The sequence below is a fragment of the Gopherus flavomarginatus genome, chromosome 16 (genome assembly GCF_025201925.1).
Source record: "Gopherus flavomarginatus isolate rGopFla2 chromosome 16, rGopFla2.mat.asm, whole genome shotgun sequence".
In the NCBI taxonomy this organism is placed as follows: Eukaryota; Metazoa; Chordata; order Testudines; family Testudinidae; genus Gopherus; species Gopherus flavomarginatus.
Genome location: NC_066632.1, coordinates 7,841,234 through 7,865,397, shown reverse-complemented (window position 1 = coordinate 7,865,397; position 24,164 = coordinate 7,841,234). Strand labels below are relative to the sequence as shown.

Sequence of the window (24,164 nt, the reverse complement as noted above, 5' to 3'; positions counted from 1 at the left end):
AACACTGGGGGTGGGGCCTGCTTTCCAGGGTGCTGCTCAGTCAATGGGCTGGTAGTCCCTCGGGGCCTTAACTTCGATGAATGATGGCCGGCAGCAGAGCCTACGGGCCCGTATAACCCAGTGCTTCCGAGCAGCGGGGGAGGCGTCGACAAATGCCCCCCCGCCCTACCTTAGTGACACCCCGAGACCTGCTCCTACCCCCCCTTTTGAGGCGCCCCCCCGAGAGCTCAGCCGCGCCTGGCTCGCGCTACCACCGGCGCGCTGTTTATTTTCCTTTCTCCGTTTTCTGTCGCGCCTGCTGCCGCCCGCTCGCCTGGAGTTTGTTTTCGCGCATTGCAGGGATGGTTGCGGCCGGCGCTGCTCCTCGCCCTGGTATGTGTGTGGCACGGGGAGCAAAGGCAGCGCAGCGCATTCAGCCGGCTCCGCGGCAGCGCCCTGCTCCGAGCGGAATGCGCCGCTTTCCACGCGCGGCCCTGGAATGCAGCAGCACCGCTCGTTTTATGAATGACTCTATTCATGCGGCCCCTCCCACCGCCGCAGGCCCCGCCCCTTCCCCTGGAATGTCTGGAAGGGCGCCACCCTTGCTATTGGCCGGCCAAGGCAGGTGGGCGGGGCGCTGGCGGTGGCTATATGACTGGGGAGCCGAAGGGGCTGGTGCAGACGCTATTGCTGTGGTTGTCTGGTGCACGTGCTACTTGTGTAGGTGCGGGTTGCTGCGCGGCGGTGGCGCTGGGATTGGCTGGCTGCTTGGATCAGCTGTGACTCAGTTCCCCTGAGCCCCTCTGGGCAGTTCTTTCCTCTGGCCCGTTTAAATCCGCGATGGAACAAGCGGCTCTGCTCAGCTTTGTTTTCCTGCTGCGCGTTGCTCTGGTGAGTGGGGAATCTTCCGCCTTCGGGATCCCAGCTCCCCTTGGGGACGGACGGGTAGATCCTCAGCTGGTGTAAATCAGTCGCGGCAGGAAGGCTGATTTACACTGGCCGAGGGGGCTCGCTTTGGGGCTCTAAAGTCTGTGCCCCTGTCTCAGAAGCACGTTCCCATATGGGGTAACTTCTGAGGGATCCCAGCTAATGTTGAGAACTGACCGGGCCTTTCAGAGCCTGCTCGCGTTGACTTCATGCGGCGCTGAGTGGTCTGCAAACCTGGCTACTGACTTTTTTCGTGTAGGTGCCTAACTTTAGGCTCTTGAATTTGAGGATTTTTCTCCTAGATGCTCTGCTCCATCAGTGGGCGTGACAGTGGTTTAGGCTAGCTGAAGATCCAGCCTTCTGAGCTCACTTGCTCTGGTATAAACCTGGAGTAGGGTGACCTGATTTGTCACACCTGCTGTCTGGACAGGTGGTGGGGGATAATAGGTGCCTGTATAAGACAAAGCCCCAAATATCGGGACTGTCCCTATAAAATCAGGACATCTGGTCACCCTAACTTGGAGTCACTTCCTGTGCTGCTGCTCTGGATTTAAACTAGTGTAAACAAGAACAGGAGTAACTCAGTAGGTCGTGCCCTAGCCTGAGAGCAGAATTTGATTCTGAGGTGTTTGTTTTTTCTTCTATTACTTCCCTGAATCCCTATCTCTTCTCTTCCCTGCCTGTCTCCATGGTGGTGACTTTGACCCTGACTGGATTTTTATTGTTGTGGTTTAATGTGTGGGTGGGGGAATGCAGATCCTTTGAGAAATGCAGCTGCACCTAGGAAACTATTTTAGTGCCACCTCCTATAAAAAGAGGACCGGCTCATCCATCCCAAAATAGTCCTAGTTGAAGTGCTTGCCCAGTATGTCTGCTCATGGGGGGTGGAGGAGGATGTTTGGGCTCGGCAGGGCTTGCCTATTTTAAACTTGCAAAACATTTTTGTTGGACCTACAGAAATGTTATTCTCTACCTATTCCTCCCACCAACATGGTGTCTATTCAAAACCAGCTGTGACTCATTTTTTTTCTAGGTCCTGCCAAAACATTATCCCTCATCCGTGGGGTTTCTTTGCCTGTAGGTGGTGTGTCGTTGCCCTCTGCAGTGCGTTTGCCCCCCTAGCCTGCCCCATTGTGCTCCCGGGGTCAGCACGGTGCCTGATGGCTGCGGGTGCTGCAAAGTGTGTGCCAGGCAGCTGAACGACAACTGCAGCAAGCACTGGCCGTGTGACCCCCACAGGGGGCTGGAATGCAACTTTGGGGCAGACCCCTTGGCCAGCAAGGGCATCTGTCGGGGTAAGCAGGTTGCTGGGACTGGCATGGGGGTAGGGGGGGCATGTCCTTGTTTACCTTCTGTCTGCATCTCTGGGGGGGTACCCTTGCTCCAGATCATCAGAGAAGACGGGGGGGCAAATACCCACACCTCAATATAAACTCTGCTTGTGACAAACCTCCCACCCCAAAAGAGTGAGATGAGCCCCCACATACAGACCCTGCTGGCAACACCCTCACCCCGGTTCTTGAGCCAAATGAGAGGATTTTTTGGGGCAAAGAATGTAGGGGACCATGAACTCCTCCCTTCCCCCTCCCCTCAAGTCCAACAGATCTAGCTCCTGCCCTAGTCTAGGGAGGGCATTAGTGAGGTACCAAACTGGGGGGAAGGGGAGGTGTCCACCTGACTGAACTGGTGGAATTCCCATCCCTGGGGCAATGACGGCCTGGGGTGTCTCCTGGAAGCTCATTGTCAAAGAGTGACGTGCTGTTACTGTAGGTTCTTCAGTAACCATGTCCAGCTGATGCACCGCACGGGCAGGTGGCATCTATATACAGAGAGCTAGTGGAAGGAATGTGCTGCCTCCTGCACCCCATTAAGGGAGCTCTGGGGACAGCCAGCGTGGGGCATTCCAGGGCTACACAGGGAAACCGTTCCAGTGGCGATCTAATGCTCACTCCCTCTGGGGGGAGGGAGGTGCTCTAGGTGCAGGGGTGTGGGGGCTGGTCAGGGTGGGAGGCACAGGGGCATGGCAGGGCTGGATGAGGTGTGTGTCGGTAGGAGGAGGGAGAGGAGCGGAGCCCAGGACGGTGGAAGGGATGTGTCACTGATGCTCCACCAGCCCCAGTGATTGACTGACACTTCCTCCCCCTGCTTGGAATAGAGCCTGGAAGTCATGTTAGTGCTGGCAGGGTGGGGGGAGCATGTTAGTGCCAGCCCTGTGGGGCAGTGGGATGGGTTAGTGCCAGCCCCACAGGAGTTCACAATGGGTGTAAAGGGGGGGCAGGATCCCCCTTCAAGATCTGACTGGCTGAGAAGGCAGTCGGACTCAGTGTGTTTTGAAAACCCGTCTCCAAAATGCTGATGCCTTCCAGGGGCCACCCCAACACACCCCTGCCAGGCCAGAGCTGACTGTCCTGGGGAGAAGGCGGCAGATTGGACTGTCTCCTTCGACCACATGTGTGTCATTAATAGTGGGGGGAATGGCTGGCTGGCTTAGGAGTGGGGACAGGTCATATGGGAAACTGGCAATACACATGTGCTTCTCTGGGATTCAACCACGTAAACTTTCGGGATGTGTGTGGTGGGGGAGGGAGCACAGCACAGATCCCAGAAAGAGGAGTGCGTCCAGCAGCTCACTAAAGCATAGGGAGACCACAGAGCAAGTAGGGGGGTGTTGGGTCCCCCCTGCTGGCTCGGGGTGGGAGAACATGGCTAACCTGTATCCCCTGCCCCCAGTGTGGATTGGCTCGTGCCCAGGTCTGGGGAGGGGGAAGCTGGGGCCTCTGAGCTCAGGGCTCACAAATGTGTCCAGGAGAGTGAAAAGTTGGGCCAGGGATCCAGAGCCAGCCACACTCCTGCAGGGATTATACATTTGCCTCTCCATCCTTGGAAATCTGCCCCCACCCACTCACCCTTTCGGGAGTGGGGGGAGAGGTATTGTCCCCCTAGTCCCGGCAGGTGAGGGAGCCTGGATCCAGCATGAGGGTGGGTTTGTTTTGGGTTTTTTAGCTGCTGTTGCAAAATGATCCATTCCTGGCCCTTGTGATCCTGGCCCACATCCTGTTTTCTGAAGCTATTTAAAGCTGGGGCTCCTCTCTCTAAAATTTCCCACTCCTGGGCCCTTAGGGGGAGCAGCAGCCTCAGTCCCTGCTCCAATACTTGGGTCTGGCCCAATTGTGCCATCTAAGGATGAATGACCTGGATCCCACCTCCCCCCACACCCCCTGAGAGCCATCCAGGTTCTTCATCCCCCGAGGTCATGCTGCATCAGCAGCTGCCATTGGCCTCGCCAGGGCCTGGAATGCTCTGGCAATGGGCTGTGAATTACCTCAGAGGTGAGGTTCCTTCCTTATTTGTAGGTGGTGACTAGGGTGCCCCCCAAATGACTCATGCCCCAGGAGGGGGCTCCAGCCATGGACTTCTGATGGGAATGGTCCAATCCTGAGCTGTGCTGTGTCCCCCCTTTAAAGGGCTTGAACCCCAAGTTCTCTCTATTCCCCAGTGCAGGATGCCCCTCCCTGCCAAGTCTCCTCTGATCACATCTGATGCCTGCACAACAATCCCCAGCTGGGCATAGGTCTGTGCCAGGTGGGGTGCCCAAGCACTGTGCCAGAGTGCTGCTGACCCCCGTTCCACATCGTGCAGCTGATGCTGCAAGTTGTCTGGCCACTGCTGTAGTTCTGCCCCTCTCCCATAATGCAGTGCTTCTGAGCAGCGATGTACCCAGAGACACTTGCTGCTCTGGGGCCATAGTGCCAAGCCAGCATGTGGCTGGGAAAGGGGAGAGGGGTTAGGAGTCAGGCAGCCCAGCAGTAGGTTCCTAGGACAATTGATATCTTGATGTGAGGGGGTGGGGGGGGGATCTGCTAGGGAGTAGGGGTCCCTCTTGGGCAGCTGACTAACAAGACCCTCGGGGGCCCTGCTATGTCCCCAGCCAAACGGGAAGGCCGGACGTGCGAATACAACGGGCGGATCTACCAGAATGGTGAGAACTTCCAGCCCAGCTGCAAGCACCAGTGCAGCTGCATTGATGGTGCTGTGGGCTGCCTGCCCCTCTGCCCCCTGGAGCTGCCCCTGGCCTCCCTCAGCTGCCCTGACCCACAGCTGCTCAAGGTGCCTGGCCAGTGCTGCAAGAAGTTCGTGTGCGGCAAGGGAGTGAAGAGGTTTGGGGAGGCCTCCTTTGAGGGCGGGGAGACCAAAAGCAACGAGCTCATCTATGTGGGCAAGGACCAGCACTGGAAAAATCTGCCGGGTGAGTGCACCTGATGAAGGGCTAGGGAGGGGATGCTCACCTACCTAAGAGCCCAGGATGAGATGCCAGGGCTGGGCAAGAAGTGGGTGTGGTGGGATAACCCCTGATTTGTAGGGTGCTGTCACCAGCTAGCACCAAGCTCAAGTCTGATGTACTTGCCCTGGTGGGGTGGCTAGGCTGCACTTTTCCCCTCACCTTCTTCTCTACGCACTCCCTATCCGTGGCCCCACGAAGTCCCGGGACCTCCTGGTCAACTTCCTCCTTGCCCTGGCAAAAAAGGCCATCCACGCGACCAGGGAGAGGAGGTTGGCCGATGGAGACCCCGGCGACTGTGGGGCTTGTTTCCGATCCCTGGTCCGTTCACGCATCCGGGCGGAGTTCCTCTGGGCGGCGTCCACTGGCTCCCTTGCCGCCTTCGCGGAGCAGTGGGCGCTGTCCGGGGTTCTCTGCTCGGTGTCCCCCTCAGGCTCCCTTCTTATGACCCTTTGATCTCACTCCTGTCCCTGTTCTTTTATTAGTTGTCCCCCGAAATCAGTGGGTTCTGTGGTCCTGTGGGTCCTCCCTTTAGGCTGAGGGGGATCCTTTAGCAGTGGGCGGGCTTCGCCCGCCCGCTTCCCAGACACCCAATAGATGGGGTGGCTAGAAATGGTGCTTTCCCCCCACCTCCCCAGGCTAATGCTCAAACTCCTCCTGTCGTTTAGCCTGATTGTCGGTTCTGGGAGAATCTCCCCTCCCTCCCACCCTATTCTCCCACCTTCAGGGAACTTCCTCAACTGGCAAAAGGGCTCTGCTCCCACGGTAGGGAATGAATCAGGACACAGCCAGAGCATGTTGTGCTGTGACTATACTCTGCTCCTCAAGGACCACAAAGTGTAAGTTAGAGCAGCCTCTAGGCTGCTCTAATTGCACATCTGTGGCTGGGCTGGAAGCTATCTTTGCCTCCAGTCCTCCCTGTATTGCATGGGTTGGGCACATATGTCTGTGGTCATTTAAGTTAGACTGGGACCCTGCTGGCTGCAGTGGGAACATAAGGCTGGAGGCTAGTCCCTGCCCCAAAGAGTTGACAATCCACGTTAGGTGTTTCTGAGTGCCCAGGAATGGCAGATGCTGAGATCGTTGGCCCCCAAAAGGCTCAGTTCACAGCTACCTGGAAGCAGTGGCAAAGTTAGTAGGAGGGCAAGGGGAGCAGGGCATGGCAGCCTTTAGGGATGTGTGGCACCTTTTCAAGTGGATTATGTTCAGAAGGGGGATGTTTGCCCCCAATTTTCACATGGGGCTGGAGAGTGCCCTTGCCTGGCAGCAACAGTGCATGTCCCTGGGGCTGGGCTTTGCTCCAGCTCCCTGCTCCTGGTATTGTAATGTGGTGCACAGGGTCAGGTGGTGCCCCCATCATCCCTGAGGGCCGGTGGGGCCAAACCTGCATGGCGCTGCAACACAAGAAGCTGGGCCTGGCCCCATGGGCAGGAGCTCCTGCAGCTGGATGGGAGTGGGCTGGACTCACTCTCCAGCACCCCCCCATGAGTGACCTACTTCACCCCCCAGTTACAAATCCTGGCTTGGCCACTGCTCAAGAGGTCGCCCCACTGGCCACCAGCTAAATCCCACCCCCTCATGCTCAAGAGGGTAGCAGAGGAAGCTGAGTAACTGGCCCCAGAATCCAGGCCTGCTGAGTTGGCAGAGTCCCTGGGGCAGTGCAGGACTTTGTTCGCTGTGAAGGGGTGGTGAGCAGATGGCACTTCCATTCTTACCTTCTAGGACCAGCTCCGGCAGGAATGGGGCCGGACAGATGGCAGCGTTTAGTCTGCCATTGCCGTACGAGGGTCTCATGCCACCTGGGGTTGTTGGGAGACTGGTGGGCCAGGGGAACAACCCCTGGTTGCCAGCTGGTAAGCATGGGTCCACCCTGACAGTGGCATCAGCTAATATAGCTTGATTCCCTAGCGGGCGAGAGGGCGGTGTGCTACCCAGGCCTACCAGATGGTGCTAATGGCCTGAACAGTCCCCTGCCCCCAGCTCTGATCTGAGCTGGGGAACAAGAGGAGCATGGATCTGGGGCAGAACTCAGCCACCTGCCTGGCTATAGAATAATGGGCTGGGATTGAAACCAGAACATTTCCCAGCATGCCTTGCAGCTCATGCCTGGCTTTGGTGGGGGAGTGACTGAAGGGTTACCTGAAATTCCCAGGTCCTGGCTTGATGGCAAGCACCCCCTGCTGGTGAGCCTGTGTATTAACTGAGCTCTCTCTCCTTCTCCAGCCTGGCCACCTCTGTTCAAGGCCCATTCTGTGCTGAGGAAATGCCTAACCCAGAACACGGACTGGTCTCCCTGCTCCAAGACCTGTGGCCTAGGTGCCTCCACCCGAGTCACCAACAAAAACCCCCAGTGCAAGCTGGCCAAGGAGACACAGCTGTGTCAGATCCGACCCTGTGGCCAGCCTGACTTCACCAAGCTGAAGGTGGGGCCGTGATCCCTGCCTGTGGGGCAGTGGAGGGATATGGTGGGAGGTCCTTGACCTTGCCAAGGGAGGTAGGGACAGCCCCTGGAAGTTGTTGGAACAAGGAGCCTGCTACCCTAGCAAAGGACTCTGGAGGGGGAAGGGGGTGGCTAGAGCAGGAGGGGCTGGGAATCAGGACTTTTGGGGGTCTATCTCCAGCTCTGGGGGGAGTGGTGTCTAGTGATTAGAGAAGGGGGGGAGGACTGAAGTTCTCCCTGGTGCTGCCACTGACTTGCTGTGACCTTGGGATAGTCCCTTCCCTTTGTACCTCCATTTCTCCATCCATCATGGAGATCAAGAGGCTTGCTGAGGCCCCATCTCCACATGAAGGCTGCATCCAGGGCCCAATACACCAGTTATGGGGTGGGGGCTGGTGACGAACTAAGGGGCTGATGTAGAGAGACACTGGGCTGGCTCCTGCCATGCTGGAGCTTGGCAGCTGGCTGGGGGCTGGGGGCCATGAGGGTCTAGACCCTCTGCTGCTTTAAATGGCTCCTTGGAAATCCAGGCTTCCCTGCTAGGGGTCTGGAGCCTTAGTCCAGCCTTTGAGTGGTGGGTTGGATCTCCACCAGTGCTGGGAGTGTCTCTCCTGCCCAGCCAAACTGAACTGAGCCCCAACACACACCATTCCCAGGATTCCCTCATGTCCCATCTCCCAGGTGCAGCTGAGGCCTGGCACACTCACTCCATTCTGGATGTATCCAACTGGGTCCCCCATCCCCCTCTCTGGCTGAGACATGGCAAACTCATGCCATGCTGCAGCTATAGATATCAGGCCCTTGAAGCCGTCTGACACACAGGCAGCTCCAGCTCCCACCACATTCCCTCCCTCCCTCCCCCTCCAGCTGCATCTAACTGGGGTGTTTCTCCCCTTCCCCCCCCCACAGAAGGGCAGGAAGTGTCTCCGGACCCACAAGGTGCAGGAGCCGGTGCATTATACCTACGCCGGGTGCAAGAGCCTCCACAAGTACCAGCCCAGCTACTGCGGCTCGTGCCTGGACGGGTGCTGCTGCGTGCCCCTGCACACCCGCACCCTGGCCGTGCCCTTCCGCTGCTCTGATGGGGACTCTTTCACACGCAACGTCATGGTGATCCACTCGTGCCAGTGCGGCCCGGCCCACTGCCAGCCCCTCAACAAGGCTGCCGTGCACCCCCAGCAGCGGCTAGATGGAGACATGCACAAGTTCCTGGAGTGAGCGGTGCCAGCACCCCAGAGCGGGTGGGGGTCCTGGTGATGGTGTAGGAGGAGGGATACTCCCCACTCAAATGACACTTTAAGGCCTTGGATCTCAGCCATAGATTGGGGGCCTCTAAGATAACAGGTGGGGGGCAGGAGTGGGGAAGCTATTGACCCACATGGCAGCCCCTTTCTAGCCTGTATTTCTGCCCGTGTCCACTCCTGCCCTCCACTTCCTGTCCCATGGTACATCTTTCCACCTGTGCCCCTCTGTGTCCCCCACTTCCACTTCCTACCCCATGGAACCCTGCTGTGCATCCCCACTTCCTCCTGGGGGTGGGGGAATCTCACCCACATCTACCACCACCCCCAACCTTGCTACCTGGAGTCCCCTCCAGACTGGCATGCTGTCTGCCTCTGCCCTGTGCACACTCACTGCCCCCTGGTGGTGAGCCCCCCCATGGACACCCTCTCTGTCCCTGGTGGAAGACAGTAGGTGTCATTTGAACCACATGGCGGCTATAGACAGCTGCCCCTACCCTCTAATAATCCAAAAGGCTCTTCTCTCTTCCCCCCCAGCCTCATTAAAGCACTTTTAATTATACCCTGGATGCCAAGAGGCAAGGGGCCGGTAGTCCCATGGGAAGGATGCATTGGATTCATGCCTGCTCTGTCACCCCTTGCTGGGTAGCTTTATACCCATAGGCACAACAGTGTTGCACAGGGGGGAGAATTGTTTGTTTCTTTGACACACACAGATTCAAACTCAGCTTGGAGCGATGGCTGTTGGCTTTGTAACGAAGCCCATATCATCTATCCCCTACCTTGTTTAAAAAAATAAATAAATTCAGGCATAGTTAATTCTCTCCCCTTCTCTCCTCCCCCATACTGTTTATAGTGACTTGCCATGATTGCAAGTCTTTTCTCTCTTGCTGGTGGATATAATTGCTTTGTGAGGGGAGGGGAATTCCCAGACACCCTGCAAACTTGTATCTCCATCAGACTGTGTCCTGCTCCAGCCCCCCTCAAATAAAAAAAAAATATTGGAAGGGAGTTTAGAAGCTGGTCTTCTGCTCCAGTCCCTGGCTAGATAGCCAGCTGCAAATGTCAGATCAGGATCCACCAAACTCTAAAGTTTACTGGTCTTCTGAACTACACCACCAGACCAGCTGTCTCTTCCCTGCTTCAGGAAGACCAGTTCTCTGCTTAGTTTCTCTTAGAACAGGAATGGCATATGAGGGAAGGGCAGCTTTGTTTCTCTCAAACTCCTCTGGGATTGGGATGGGGGGGGGGGTTATTTATCCAGGATCTCCCCTTCAGTGCATCTAACTAAGCCTGGCAGCATTTGATTTTAATTTCAATAGATAATGGTAGTTTGCGGTGGTTTTTTCAGTTTTAAATTTTCCCAGTTGTGGGACACTATGGGGGGGGTCAGATGCTAATTAATTACAAGTATCAGAGGGGTAGCCATGTTAGTCTGGATCTGTAAAAGCAGCAAAGAGACCTGTGGCACCTTATAGACTAACAGATGGATTGGAGCATGAGCTTTTGTGAGTGAGTCCAAAGTGGGTATTCACCCACAAAAGCTCATGCTCCAATATGTCTGTTAGTCTAAGGTGCCACAGGACTCTTTGCTGCTTTTAATTAATTACAGTAGCTGTTGAGATTCCAAAAAGTTAAAGTTTGTTCACCATTAAAACACAAATGGCCAACTCCCCCTGTTAAACTATATACAGGAAACTGCCCGAAATCAAAGTCGGAGAGTGAAGCAGCATTTTTCAGCCATGGCCAATCATCACTGATAACTGAAATGTACCGAAGCAATGTTTTTGTGGCTGGTGCAATTCATGTTTACTGAGACTTATTGATGGAAATTGAATCCTTCCAAGCCTACATGTAACCCACCCTGAGCAGCCTTGTCGCCCTTTCATGCCTGAACCATGTATAGAGACTCATAAATGCTACAGAGCAGTCAGTAGATTCTCCTGCTTCTAGAGTCTCTGGTGCCACCCCCGCTGGGGACATCTCAGTAGAGGCAGCCTCCCCCTTGTCTTGAGAGGTTAAACAGCTACTAGAGAGTTAATTGAGCTTGGTAGCCTGGGGGGTGGGGGGCGTAGAAAGTCTGTTCTATGTCCAGGTCAGTTGCTACCTCTCAGCACAGCTGTTTCTGTGTCTAAAGTGTACAGTGCCCTGTTCATAAATATGTATTTATCTCAGTGTATTCTATATGTATTTATCACAATAAAAGCAGCTTATTTTTTTTATTTTTGGATATAAATAACAGAGTTGAAGGTTTTTGGAAGGTGGGTGGATTTTTGTTTTTTCTTTTACACAATAAAACAGAAGTTTATTTTATAGAAAACTCAGCTGGGGCTAGTTTTGGGGTTTGCTGCTCTTTTCTCCCCCCGCCCCCATGAGTGTGCACCCAGGGCAGAAAGAGGAGCAGTTGCTTCTGGTCCACAGCTTGGTCAAAGAATCAGGACTGTTAGGCTTGGTCTAAGCACAAAGCTGGACTGATTGATCACATTCATGCATGCAGCACTTTACCCCTACACTGTACCAGTGCTATACCCCCAGAGCACTGCTAGTGTGCATATGGCTGGCAGTGGGGTCTACTGGGTGGAGCACTGGACTGGGCCACAAGATGGCTGGGTGCTGGTCCCAAATCAGCCATTGGGGTGGTGGGTGACCTTGGGCAAGTCCCTTCCTGCTCTGTGCCTCAGTTTCCCCATCTGTACAATGAGGCTAATGATACCAAACTACTTTGTAAAGTGTTTCAAGAGCTACTGCTGGACGGTGCAGGGTAAGTTGGGGCTTGCTATACTGGCAAAGGGCTCCCAGCATAGCTGCAGCAGCACCGTGCACTGTGCTGCTACAGTAAAGCCACCCCCCTTGACCAGAGCAAGCTATCCTGGTCACAGGGCAGCTCTGCGGGCAAAGTGGGTCTGTACTATGAGCTCATGCCAGCAAGGCTCTGTCCTTGCCATGCCCCTGAGTGATGCCAGCAGAAGGCTGTAGCGTAGACCTGGTTTAACTCTTTGTATTGTAGTTATGCCTAGGAGCCAGCCCCCCAGGGTGCTAGGTGCTGTACAGTATCAGGTGTATTACAGCCATGCCTAGGAGCCCCACTGTGGACCAGCCCCCCAGGGTGCTAGGTGCTGTACTGTATCAGGTGTATTACAGCAGTGCCTAGGAGCCCCACTGTGCACCAGCCCCCTCCCCCCCACCCCCCCTGGCCTAGGCATTGTACAAACAGACCAGAATGACGCTCTTTGCCCCACAGAGGTCACAGTCTCCATAGAGTTTCTTCTATCCCCAGGGCAGGCTCTCCCTGGGCAATGCAGATTTCACACTGAAATAGGAGCATGCACACGTGAGGATTAAATCCAACTGGTGTGACTGCCTGGATATTCTTTTTATGTAGGTTTAAATCTAGTACAGGCCTGATCTGACCAGGGTGCTTTGTATAGTAGGGAGGGGGTGTTATACTGAGTCAGCTCATTCAGTTATAATCATTCCTAGCCCTTTCCAGGCATAGAGCTCAAAGTGCTTTACAAAGGAGCTCAGTGCTATCCCTGTTGTATGGATGGGGAAACTGAGGCACAGAGTGGGCCAGGGGAGTGACTTTTCTGAGGTCACTCAACAGGCTGGGCAGTGCCAGGTCAGCACTGTACCCACTAGGCCACTCTGCTTCCTCTGAATAAGGATGCAGTTTGAGCAGGATAAAGGGGCATTCAGAGATTCCAAGGCCAGATGGGACCACAGCGATCACATGGTCTGACCTGGATGGTCCTAAATTAATGCCCACGGAAGTGCTATAGCTGTGGTTAGGCTGCAGCATGTCTCTCCTAAAACAGATTTCATCTTGATTTAAAGGTTTCCAGTGAGGGAAAATCTGTTCCAGCCCTGGGTGAGCTGCTCCACTGGTGAATGACCCTCGCTGATAACAAATGGTGCCTTATTTTTGGTGTGAACTTTGTCTAGCTTTAACATCCAGCCATTGGGTCTTGTTAGATATTTGCCTGCTGCATGGACAAGCCCATTAGCAAATTTCTCTTTCCCCTGTAGGTACTAAGAAATGGCAATCAAGTCACCCCGTTAACCATCTCCTTGGGAAATTAAAGCGAGTCAGCTTCTGGAGTCTATCACTAGAAGGCAAGTTTGCTAATCCTCTAGTGCAGAGGTGTGGGATGCACGCCCCCCCCCCAGGGTGTGTGGAGGAATGTTTGGGGGGTGGGGCAGGCCCTGGTCAGCTCCCACAGGGGTGGGGAGGGAGCACCACCCAGCCCTGCCCCACTCCCAGCTTCCATCCCCACGGTGTGGCTCTGCACCGGCCAAGGGCCTAGCTGCCGGCCCCCACTATGGCCTGGCTGTGACTCTGCTCCTGCCCCCAGCCCCTGGCCAGGGCTCCCTTTCCTGCCTAGGGCCAAGAGTGGAGCTGCACCTGGCTGCTGCTACTGCTCCTTTCCTATCCCCAGCCCCCTACCCCCAGCCACGGCCCTGCTCCCGACCCAAGCCTGGGGTAGGGGGCATGGACAGGGGTAAGGAGGGGTGCGACCCTCAAAAGTTTGGAGCCCACTGCTTTAGTCGTTCTCCTGGGTCGTCTTGAACTTTCCCCCCTTAATCCACAACCAGCCGTCTCAAATCGGGGCCACCAGAACTGGCCATGTTATTCCAGCGGCGGTCACGCCAGTGCCAAACAGAGGAACTGAATGTCCTTGCTATGGATCAATACTTCCTGTTTACACAGCCAAGGGATTGCACTAGCCCAAATAATGCGCTAAGATATACTGGTGCATTGGGTTGCCAGCTTTGGCTGGACAAATTCCTGGGGGTTCCATCACATGACATAATCTTTAATTAAAGATTAATCTTTAATTCCTGGAGACTCCCGGACAATCCTGGAGACTTGGCAATGCGTGTGGTACAGCACAGCAGGGCCCATACTGAGGGAAGTTGTATCCCAGTGCTATGAAGATAGCTAGCTCACTGGCAAAGTGCTTGTACCCCGTCAGTGAGCAAAACGGGATGTACAGGCAATGGCACAGCTACACTAGCGTAGCTGTGTCTACACTAGGGCATTTACTGGTCTAGAAACACCCTTCCCCCCCAAACCCCCCTCCAACCGATGATGCTATATGGGCATATGTTCCTACGATAGACCTAGCTTAGGGCAGGGCCCCCGTGCTCTTTGCTAAGCAGCTCCTGGAGTAGTAATGCTCCACCACAGAGGGGACGCATAGGCAGTGAGAGATGAGGAACGTGTCATTCCTCCCTGCCACACACCCACACAGATGGAGAATGGAGCAGGCAGGGCAGATGCTCGATGCACAGCTGGGGGCACCCCAATGCCATAGTGATGGGCCTGGTCTAAGGACCTGTCGAGACTAGAGTCCTTCTCGGGTTGGGCCTGAGCTAGGGTAGTTGGGGGTGGGATTAGACCTCCTCCCCCAGGGGAATAGCTCCCACTAGCACCATTTTAGTCCTGTAACACCCCCTCCCACAGTGGTCCTCTGGCCCTCTCGAGTGGTGGTGGGTCTGCTGTGCCTGATGCAGCCCTGGCCAGCAAACCTGGCTCTTAGCCCAGGCCCCAGAGGCTCATGTGTTAAGAGCCAGAGATCCTAGGTTCAGCTGAGGGAGGCCATGGCCCAGCTTAGTTCCAAGGGGGATGTGCCCCATGGCTTGGCCTAGGTCATTCTAAGGGGTGGTATTCTGTTAGAAGGGAGGGATCTCACAGCCCAGCCTTTGCTTGTGAAGGTGATAGGAACTTCTTGTACTACAACTCCACCCCTTTCCTCCTGCAACAATGACACCCCCCCCCCCAAGTGAACCCACTAGCCTTGGCGCCAAAGCCCAGGCCCCGACCAAGGAGCCGAAGGAGCAGCTCCACTAGCTGGCAGTAGCAGTAGGCTCTTATCCACTTGTGCAGACCAGCCACTGAGGCAGTAGTCACAACCCTCACGGACCTGCTGGTGGGTTGACAGCTCTGGGGCAGCCACAGCAGCTGCCTGCTAGAGGAGAAGCCGGTCATTTCATCAGAACATCTGGACGGGTGCTGGGCGGGGATGAGCTGGTGTTTGCTCGAGTTGTGCCCGTTTTTAGAGATGCTCATTGTGTAGGGCTGAGACTCCAGGGCATTTCCCCTACCCCTTGCATGGAGAACAACTGTGCCAGGACCTGGAGGTGTAGGGGGTGGGTGCGTGGGGGGGGGCGGGTGCGTGGGTGTGTACACGCATCAGACTGAAAAACAATCTGGGAGCAGCTGAGTAGCGAAGCACCTCCCCACACACACTAACTCCAATGTCAGCAGCATTGTCAGCACCACGGAACTCCAGCTAGAGCCGTGATGTGTATTTGGGGGGCCACAGTCACTTTACACCCTGACCTGCCAGCACCCACAACAGGCCTGCTGCTGCAGTGTGTGGATTTGCACATGCATGTGCTGCATGTCCATGTGTGTGCATGTGTGACTCGCTGAGCTGGCCTGCAGTGTGTTGTGTGCACACGTGTGTGTTGCAGGATCTGACAGCAGGTGGCGCTGTCGCTTTACAAACCTAACCATGTGCAGGGGGCCAATGATTCTGAATTCTAACCACCCCCCCCACGCCCCCACACTTTCCCACTGAACCCCAGGGAGGCAAATCTGGACTCATAGACTCATAGACTTTAGGGTCAGAAGGGACCATTATGATCATCTAGTCTGACCTCCTGCACAAAGCAGGCCACAGAATCTCACCCATCCACTTCTATAACAAACCCCTAACCTATGTCTGAGTTATTGAAGTCTTCGAAGACCTCAAGCTGCAGAGAATCCACCAGCAAGTGACCCATGCCCCATGCTGCAGAGGACTGTTCTGTCTTAAGACATCTGTGAGGAGAGGGAGGGTGTGGCAGGGAGGGCTGCCTATATTACCAGCCCTGCTGCGCTGTGTGTCTCCAAGTCCATATTCGACTCTGCTGGTGCCCCTCAGTCCCAGCCTCCAACCCCCTGCCGGCCCAGCCCTGGGCTCCTCTGGCACACAGCTCTGCCCATCCCTCAGCTCCTTGTGGGATACCCCTGTCAGATCTGGAGAAGCAGAGGCAGCTGTTTGAAGGAGCAGCCTCCAGAACAGGGTGTGCAGCAGAGAAGGTGCCCCCTGGGGTACATCCCATAATACCTCTGCCTGCAGTCTCCCATGTCTGGGGTGAGGCTTGAACCTGTGACCAATAATCAGTATTTGGTCCTGCCATGAGGGCAGGGGACTGGACTCAATGACCTCTCAAGGTCCCTTCCAGCCCTAGAATCTATGAATCAGTCCCCTACTGCTCAGAACGGAGGGGCCTCTCCTGCCTCCTGCTGTAGTTGCGCAGAGCAACCACTGGGGGGGCACAACCTCGTGAGCAGGCCAGCGAGTCCATTTGGACACAGCTGGGGCAGTTCAGAAATAAGGGTGTAGGTGGGGACTGCTTGGGCAAGAGGGGACAAAGCCAACAGCCCTGGCCCTGCCCTAGGGAAGTGGGGGCAAGTCATAGCATAGGCTCCTGCCCCCAGAAGCATCCCCCCATCAGCCTGATCAGCACCACAGGCACTTCAGGGCCCAGGGTTCACCCACTCTATTTTCCCTGATTTCATAGAAGATTAGGGTTGGAAGAGACCTAGGGGGTCATCTAGTCTAACCTCCTGCTCCAAGCAGGACCAACACCAACTGAATCATCCCAGCCAGGGCTTTGTCAAGCTGAACCTTAAAACCCTCTAAGGATGGAGATTCCACCACCTCCCTAGGGAACCCGTTCACCACCCTCATCCCTATGCAGATCCACCCACTCCTGTTTCACCTTGTTTGCAGCCCCCAGGCAGATTGCGCTCCCACCCTGCTGGCCCCCACTGCAGGGCCCAGCTGGCAGGATGCTATGACAGCAAAGTGCTGGTTCCCCCTCCAGAGCCCTAGCCCTGCATAATCTGCAGTGGGGGGTGGGGCTGTCTCCAAACTCTCCTGGAGGCTGGGGAGCAAGGAGAGACCAGCCCACAAGGTGCAGGTTTGCAGCACGGTCGTAAACATACTGGGCGATATGGGGCAATCTTGAATGTTACAGGATTTACCAGGCAATGTTGGTTTTACCACTTCCTCTGACACCAAAGGGTTCAGCATATTAGTATAAAAGGTGGTTAAGCAGAGAGCTACAGGGAGAGAGAGAGAATGCATCACAGACAGACGGATGGGTGAGTGTGGGGATAGATACAGAGATTTGCTGTGGTGTTGTAGTCGAGCTGATCCCAGGAGAGGAAAAACAAGGTGGGGGAGGGAAGATCTTTTATTAGACCAGCTTCTGCTGATGAAACCGACAAGCTGCATGGAGCTCTTCTTGGGTCTGGGAAAGGTCCTCTGAGCACCACAGTGAAATACAAGGTGGAACAGATTGTTTAGCATAGATAGGTAGCACATCCTCAGAACTGGGGGTAGTTAACAGGCAGACTGCCAGCCAAATCCAGACCGCCAGATGCTTTTGAACAGACCCTCAAATCTTTTTATTTATTATCATTATTGCGGTGTGGAAAATGTTTCTCTGGAGTCTGGACCCTGACCAAGAAATTTGGACTTGACAAAAAATAATTGACTACCCCTCTGTAAGGGACCCTTCAAGGTAGCTGGCCCATTAACCCCTCTGCAGTCATAAGACAAAGAGGGGGTGTTCGTGGGTTACAGTTTCTTGTGATAAGCCATAAAGGCAGAGTCTGTTCAGGCCCTGATTTTTGGTGTCTTGCAGAGTTATGGATCACTCCTGGGCCCCTCTTTGGAAGGTAGCACCGCTTTCTCCCCAGGCAGAGGACTGAGAGGCCAGACGCAGAGCGATCACTTTGTCTTTTGTTAGACCAGCTTCTGTTGGTGAGAGCGCCCAGCTTTCCAGCCAGGCAGAGCTCTTCTGCGAACAGAGCCAGCCAGGATACAGGGTCAGACAGAGCCAGGTGTGGGGGGATAGCGAGGTGGACAGGACAGGTAGACAAAGTGGGGGCGGGGGCAGCCACAGAGGTTCCCGAGCGTGGCTAGACAGACTGTAGCGTGGGGACAGGCTAGGGAGCCCTGGCAGTGAAAGGGTTACACGCCCCCTCCCCCCGGCCCATCGATCCCGTAACCAGCTGCCCGGCGCAAGGGCACAAAGCGGCAGCCCCCGCCGGCTGGTGAAGACAATTGACCAGCCCTGGGGGTGCAGAGCGGGTGACATCATCGCTTTAAACCCCAGCCTGCCCTGCCATTGGCTAACGAGCTAATTGGGCGGGGGGGGGGGGAGCGTGTGCTCCCCGCCCGGTCCCCTCCCCACCCAGTTGGGCTGGGGCGCTGCTCGGCACCGCACGCCCGGCCCGGGAGCAGCCGCCACCCACCAGCGCCAGACAAAGCCGGGTTCGGCGGGGGCTGCAGCAGGTGGTGAGAGGCGGTTCCCCGCGGATCGTAGCAGGTAACAGCCGGGCGGCCCCTTCCCTGCAGCCCCGCTGCGTTTAGCTGCCCCCCCCTCATTCCCTTCCCCGGGTTCTCTGCCCCCCCCATTCCCAAACCCCGGGTTCTCTTTGCCCCCCCGCATTCCCCGGGCTCTCTCTGCACCCCCCACCCCCAGGTTCCCGGCTGGAGCGGAGCTGGGGGAAGGGTTGTTTAGATGCAGCTGGATGTGAATGTTAATAGCCCAGCAGGTGCAAATCTCCTAGCCGGGCTTGGGGGGAGCCAACGCCTTTGTTAGCCGGGCGATCTGACCCACCTCGCTTCCCCCGCCCCGCTGTGGCTGGCTGGAGCTGGCCGGGGGTGGGGCATGCCCCAAGGTGGGGTGATGGGGCTGTAAGGGTCACCCAGTGCTCTGAGCCCCTTTGGCAATGGGGTCCTGTGTGTTTTACCCTCCCGGTGCACCACGCATGGCTCAGGGAGTCGTACCCTGTGGGTTCCCGACAGCTGACTGATATCCGGGCTGGGCGGGGGTTCCTAGATCTCCTTGGGGCTGCTACTCTGCCCATCAGAGAGGCCCGGGGGTGGAAATGGGAGTTGCAAGGGAGGCCCAGTCTGTTTGGCTCACTAATGCGATGGGGGAAGGCGCGCTGCGCCTGCAGCTGTGTATGGATGCGAAGACTGAGGGGATGGGCCTGGCAGGTCTGAGCCGGGGTAAATCCGCACCCAAAAGGGGCTCTGATTTAGCTCCTCCTGGAGCTCTTTCCAGGAGAAAATTGCACCAGCTTTAACTCAAGGGCTGAATTTTAAGCTCCTCGCTGCCAGCCCTAGTGGATGGGGTGTGGAACCTTGGCTAGGAGAGATGCTTGGGAGAGCCATCCAGGGCTGACCCTCCTAGTGCGGATCCCACCAGCAAAAGTGTCCCAAGGAGAGACCAAAGCCACAGGCTTAAGCTAAATCTAAAAAAGATGCTCTACCTGGGTTGGCAGTGTTGTAGGGCATGTCTACACTACAGCTGCACAGCTAGGGTGCTGCAGCTGGTGGGTAGTATTGTAGATGCTTCCTTTGTCAAGGGATGGGATTTTTCCATCAATGTAATTAACACCCCCCTCTCCAAGACATGGTACCCATGTCTCCAGGGTAGGCTAGGTTGACCTAACTACATTGCACAGGGTGCAAAACTTTCCCAAGCGATGTACCCAGGTCCATCTCATTTTTAAGTGTAGACCAAGCCTTAAAATTGTTGGTCACCCTCTGCCCTGCCCTGGCAGCATGGTTGCAGTTATACCGGTATAAAGGTGCCTTACACCACATCTACACCCCTTAGCTTTACCAGTAGCCCTTTTACCAGCATGACAATGATCCTGGAACATGTGTGTGCTTGGCTGGGGCTGTGCAACCTTGCTGTGAAAGGCTGTGTCTGCAGAAGACAGACCTGCCACATGGGGTAGGTGTCCCAATGCATTTTGTAGGGCTCTTTAGCTGTGCATTGTGGGATACACACTCTTCTTGTAGAATTGTGGGAGCTTGGGGGAGGGGATGTCATGTTCTCACAATTCTTAGTTCCATCCCATAATCTGTTTTCTAAATAGCTCCCAGGGTGCCTCTGTTGTGTCCCGTAACCTGCTCTTCCTCCCATTGGGTTCCAAACTCTGCACCCTCTTGCTGGTTGCTGAACAGATCAGCTGAGTTCTCATGTCTGTTTTAGAAATGGCAGCCCAGACCCTCAAGGCCTTTTGACGCTTAACTCCCCACAGGATCTGTGCCAGGGAACCTAATGTCCCGTATCTGTGGTACTTCCACCGTCGGCCAAGTTATTTCCATAGGGGAGAGGGAATAAGCCAGGCAAGCATCAGTGAATTTATAACTACAGCTACACTAGGGGTTATGCTGATATGAGATTACTTTAAAAAGTCTCACACACCCAACTGCCTGGTTACACGGTCCCAAGTGACTGTGAAACAAATCGCCTGGCGAAGGCCCATGGGAACAGGCTTTAACTGAACTGGCTTAAATTAAAGATGGTGCATCTCAGGTGTTACCCTGCCTCATGTAACAGAGCCCTTGATTAAAATTGTGTATTCACTGGGCTGAATACGGGGTAACTGGGTCACCTTCTCTGGTCTGGTTTGACAGGAGGGCTGCGTAGATGCTCCAATAGTCCCTTCTGGTCTTAAAATCTCTGTGTGGGCTTGTGGGGGTTGTAGGTAGTTGGATTAAATTAGAGAGGCAGCAAAGAGATTCATCCCCTGCTGTGGTCTGTAATGTCTGGTCACTGCATTTGGGACAAATGCTCCTCTTTTGGGGGAGGGGAATTGCTAACTCATCTTGCTCTGTGAATTCACAAGGGCTTTGGTATCTCCGCTGGAGTGAGTAAGAGATGCTCCAACCTGGATTCTGTCAGTGGATTAAATCCAGTTGATAAACTAATTGTCTGATCCATGAATAATTAGCTTATTGATTGGTTTAAGGGAGTAGCTGCCAGGTTGGAATGGGATTGTTTAACGTCAACCCCACTGCTGAGAGAGAGGGACTGAGGAAGGTCCTGTTCTCTCTCTCTCTCTCACCCCCCCCCCCTTGATGCCAGGGAAGCTATTGTCTTGTAGGACTCCTGATGTGAAGGCCTCTTGGGCAAGGCCTGTCTCTCTGAGCAGAGGCACCTGGGGAGCAAGAGGAGCTGGTGTCTCCAGCCCCTGCACGGCTGGTATATCCTGATCTGTTGGGCACATTCTGCCCCTGAAGGGGAGGGGGCGTTGGGAGCCCACAGTAAATGCAGGAATGTCTGGCCCTGGGCCACTGCCCTCTGGACAGTCTGACATTCTGGAACCTGCTGGACAGGCTGGGGATTAGGTGGGATCTAGCTGGTGGCAGCAGGGTGTGTGTGTGTGTGTGACAGCACCTCCCCCCCACATGCCAGGTTAGGGGTCACTCCAGATCAAGATTCAGCTCCCATGGAGGTGTGCATGGAAGCTTATCCCACCACTGATCAACTTCTATCCAACCTGTGGTTACATAGGGGTCTCCAAGGCTAGCATCTCTTCTCCCCCACCTTCCATGCAATCATTGGGTTGGGGAGCTGCCTAGCATACCATAGGCTGACACATTATGGTGCCCCCCGTCCTTGTGGGGAGAGGGGACTTACCAGTTGCAAAGGGCCAGAAACTAAGTATTTCCCAGCATGGTCTAGGTCTTGAGATGTAGCCATCTCTGGGGGTGGTGTGGCAGAATGCTTGGGTTCTGTTGCCAGCACATGTGGGGAAAGGCAATGGCAAGTGGGGGGCAGAACCCCTTGCTCTGCCTCCATGGCATCCCCTGGCATCTTAAGGTACTTGATGCTCTTCAGTGTTGCGTTTTACAGCAATTTGCCTGGTCTAGAATTAGGATTGTTGGTGGGGTGGGAATCATCCCCTCCCCGCTACCCTAATGAGAACAGCTTCATCCTGTGATGACTCTTATCTGGGATGGGCCACACTTTGGGGTGCATCCAGGCTCCCCTTCCAAGCCACCCTGCAAGAGGTGGGGCCTGACCCCTTCATTGCAGTGGGGTGAGCCTTTCCCCACCTGAAAGGGTAGCTGTGAGCTAGAGGAGAAATTGCTGAGCTGCTTCCAGGTAGTGGTGGGGCTCCTCTCTGCTGCACCTCCCTGGGGTGTGTCTGCTGCACCTGCCTTAGATCCAAGTCCCTGCTGGGTCTGAGGTTTTCCCCAGCATGGTGCGATGGCTGTACCCGATGCTGCCTGTGCCTGACCACTCTCTGGAGTGGCCAAGATGCCAGGCCTCAGTGCATGGGGGAGAGGCTGCCTGGCCCCCTAAACTCCACAGCAACCCTACAGTGCTGTGAGTCAGAGCAGGCCCCCTTCTCCTGGCAGGGTGTGCTGGATCTGGGGCTCTCCTGGTTCCCCGTGATGTCAGAATCGGCATGCCCAATGCTGCTCGGAACGGCCACGTGTGGGAGCAGAGCTGGGAGGCACTCTTGGCCGGCTCTAGAACCTGCCAGGCTGGCTTTTGCATCTCTGTCCCAGCCACCCAGGTGTGGTCACCAATCCTCCCCCTCTGCACCACTTGGCTAGTCAGCTGCTTAGTGTACATGGCAGCCACTCCTATGCATACTCAGGCCAGGATTTAGGGGGACCCCCAGTGGTGATACTAGGTAGTGCAGGCTGGGTTGCTAGCAAGCCTTTGAGAACCTCTGGGTCAGTCAGCCTCATTAGAGACTCATGTGGCCTAAAACTGCTCCCCCCTCAGCTGAAAACCAGTGTCTCAGGAGAAGGCAGCTGCTGCAGCCTGGGTTCTATCCCTGGCTTTTCCACTGGCTTGCCCTGGGCAAATTGCTCCCCCTTTGCCTCAGTTTCCCCATCTGTAACAAGGGAGTGAATAACAGTGACCTGCTTTGGGAGGTTCTCTGAGATCCCCTGATGATGGGGGAAGGTGGGAGAAGCACCAGGAGTCTGAGCATGTTTACAGGGGGCTCACTCCAGACAGAACAGAATCTCCTGCCATGTGGTTAGCTGAGAAACTCCCTCCTCAGCCTTCAGAGCCCGAACTGCACTTTCAAAGCACAGTCTACACCAGGCGTGGCCAAACGCTGACCCTCCGAGCCATGTACAATAATCTTCAGAAGCCTTGCGGCTCTCGAACAGGCAGGATGGTGCTTGCTGAGGCATTGGGCTAAAGCCCTTAGACCCCCTCCTGCCATAGGGCAGAAGCCCCTAGTCCCACCAACTTGCCACAGGACAGAAGCCCGAGCTCCACCATACAATCTGGTAGGCTGAGAACTGGGGGTGGGGGGCCTGGCTCTGCAAGCTGCACTTGAACTGTAAAAGAGCCACGTGCAGCTCACAAGCCATGGTTTGGCCACGCCTGGTCCGCACCGCTTGGCGGAGTCTGACGCGGGCTGGCAGGCTCCAGAAGGTGATGGAGATGTACCCATAAAGGCCCCAGGGACCCTGAGGATCTTCTAGTCTGGCCTCTGTAACCCAGGCCACAGGCCTTCCCTGGAGCAGACCTTCTAGAAAAGCATCCGATCTCGATGTAAAAACTTGCAGTGAGGGGTTGATTCCCCTCCCTGCTAACTGCAGCCAAGATGGGCAGGCCAGGTGCTTGGGCAAGGGGCTGCTCCCAGGGAGTTCAGGTGCATGTCGAGCACACAAACCAAACTGGAGAGAGACAGCTCCACTTCATTGCTGTGGTTATTTGAATAAACAAAACAATCTGGCAGGATATTTGCCTAGTCAAAGCTCCCAGGAGGATGTGAGAGATGCTGCTGAGGATCAGCAGCGACATACTGCCCCATGCCAGCGTTTCTGGGGTTCTCCCAGAGCTTGGAGTAGCAGGCTGGGGAGGGATCTAGTGGGTTTAAGCTGGGAGCAGCAGGATTCCTGGGTCCTCTGGGAGATGAGTGGTGCCTAGTGGCTTGAAGCTGGGGGGGCAGCAGGATTCTTGGTGTCTCTAGGCAGGGAGCAAGGTCTAGTGGATTAGATCAGGATGAGGCTGGAGAGCCAGGGTTCCTGGGTTCTATTACTGGAGGGGGGAAATGTCTTGCATCACAACTGCCAAGCTTTGGTGTCAATGTGCCAGGCAGAGACTTAAATGGGAGTGTCTGGGGGTGGGGTGGAGTGAAGGAATCTGGGGGCTTTCTCGCTGGCTGACATTGGTGTTTGGGAGGGCTGGGGAAAGCTCACTATGCTGAGGAGGATTGGGGCAGAGCGCTACTGCTGTTCTCCCAGGACAGAGCACAAGCCATGAATCCATGGAGCAACTCCCAGACCTTCCCCTGTGCTATGCTTTTGACTCAGTGGCATCCATGGGAGGATAGAACTATGATCCTCCCATTCTTAAACAGCAGGCATTTTGCTAATGGGAAATCATCACCAGTTGTTAGCAGTATAGGCCATATTACACCTGGCTGTGCAGTTCAGATTGCAGCCAGCAGAGG

The 24,164-nt window shown here is 55.4% G+C and overlaps 1 protein-coding gene across 1 annotated transcript; it reads left to right on the top strand.

Annotated features, from left to right (window-relative positions):
• Nucleotides 1-683: 683 nt before the first annotated feature.
• On the top strand, nt 684-11,066 carry LOC127035144 (CCN family member 1-like). The gene is made up of 5 exons (XM_050924638.1): nt 684-870; nt 1,988-2,201; nt 4,835-5,152; nt 7,409-7,608; nt 8,535-11,066. Exons 1-5 carry the CDS (start codon nt 820-822, stop codon nt 8,841-8,843), a joined length of 1,092 nt encoding a protein of 363 aa, XP_050780595.1. The 5' UTR covers nt 684-819; the 3' UTR covers nt 8,844-11,066.
• The last annotated feature ends 13,098 nt before the right edge of the window (nt 11,067-24,164 follow it).

Bases quoted from the DNA above. Each gene is read 5' to 3' on its own strand.
- LOC127035144 (XM_050924638.1), top strand. From the start codon at position 820: ATGGAACAAGCGGCTCTGCTCAGCTTTGTTTTCCTGCTGCGCGTTGCT. The intron at 2,202-4,834 runs GTAAGCAGGTTG...CTATGTCCCCAG, and splicing joins CAGCAAGGGCATCTGTCGGG to CCAAACGGGAAGGCCGGACG. The intron at 7,609-8,534 runs GTGGGGCCGTGA...CCCCCCCCACAG, and splicing joins CTGACTTCACCAAGCTGAAG to AAGGGCAGGAAGTGTCTCCG.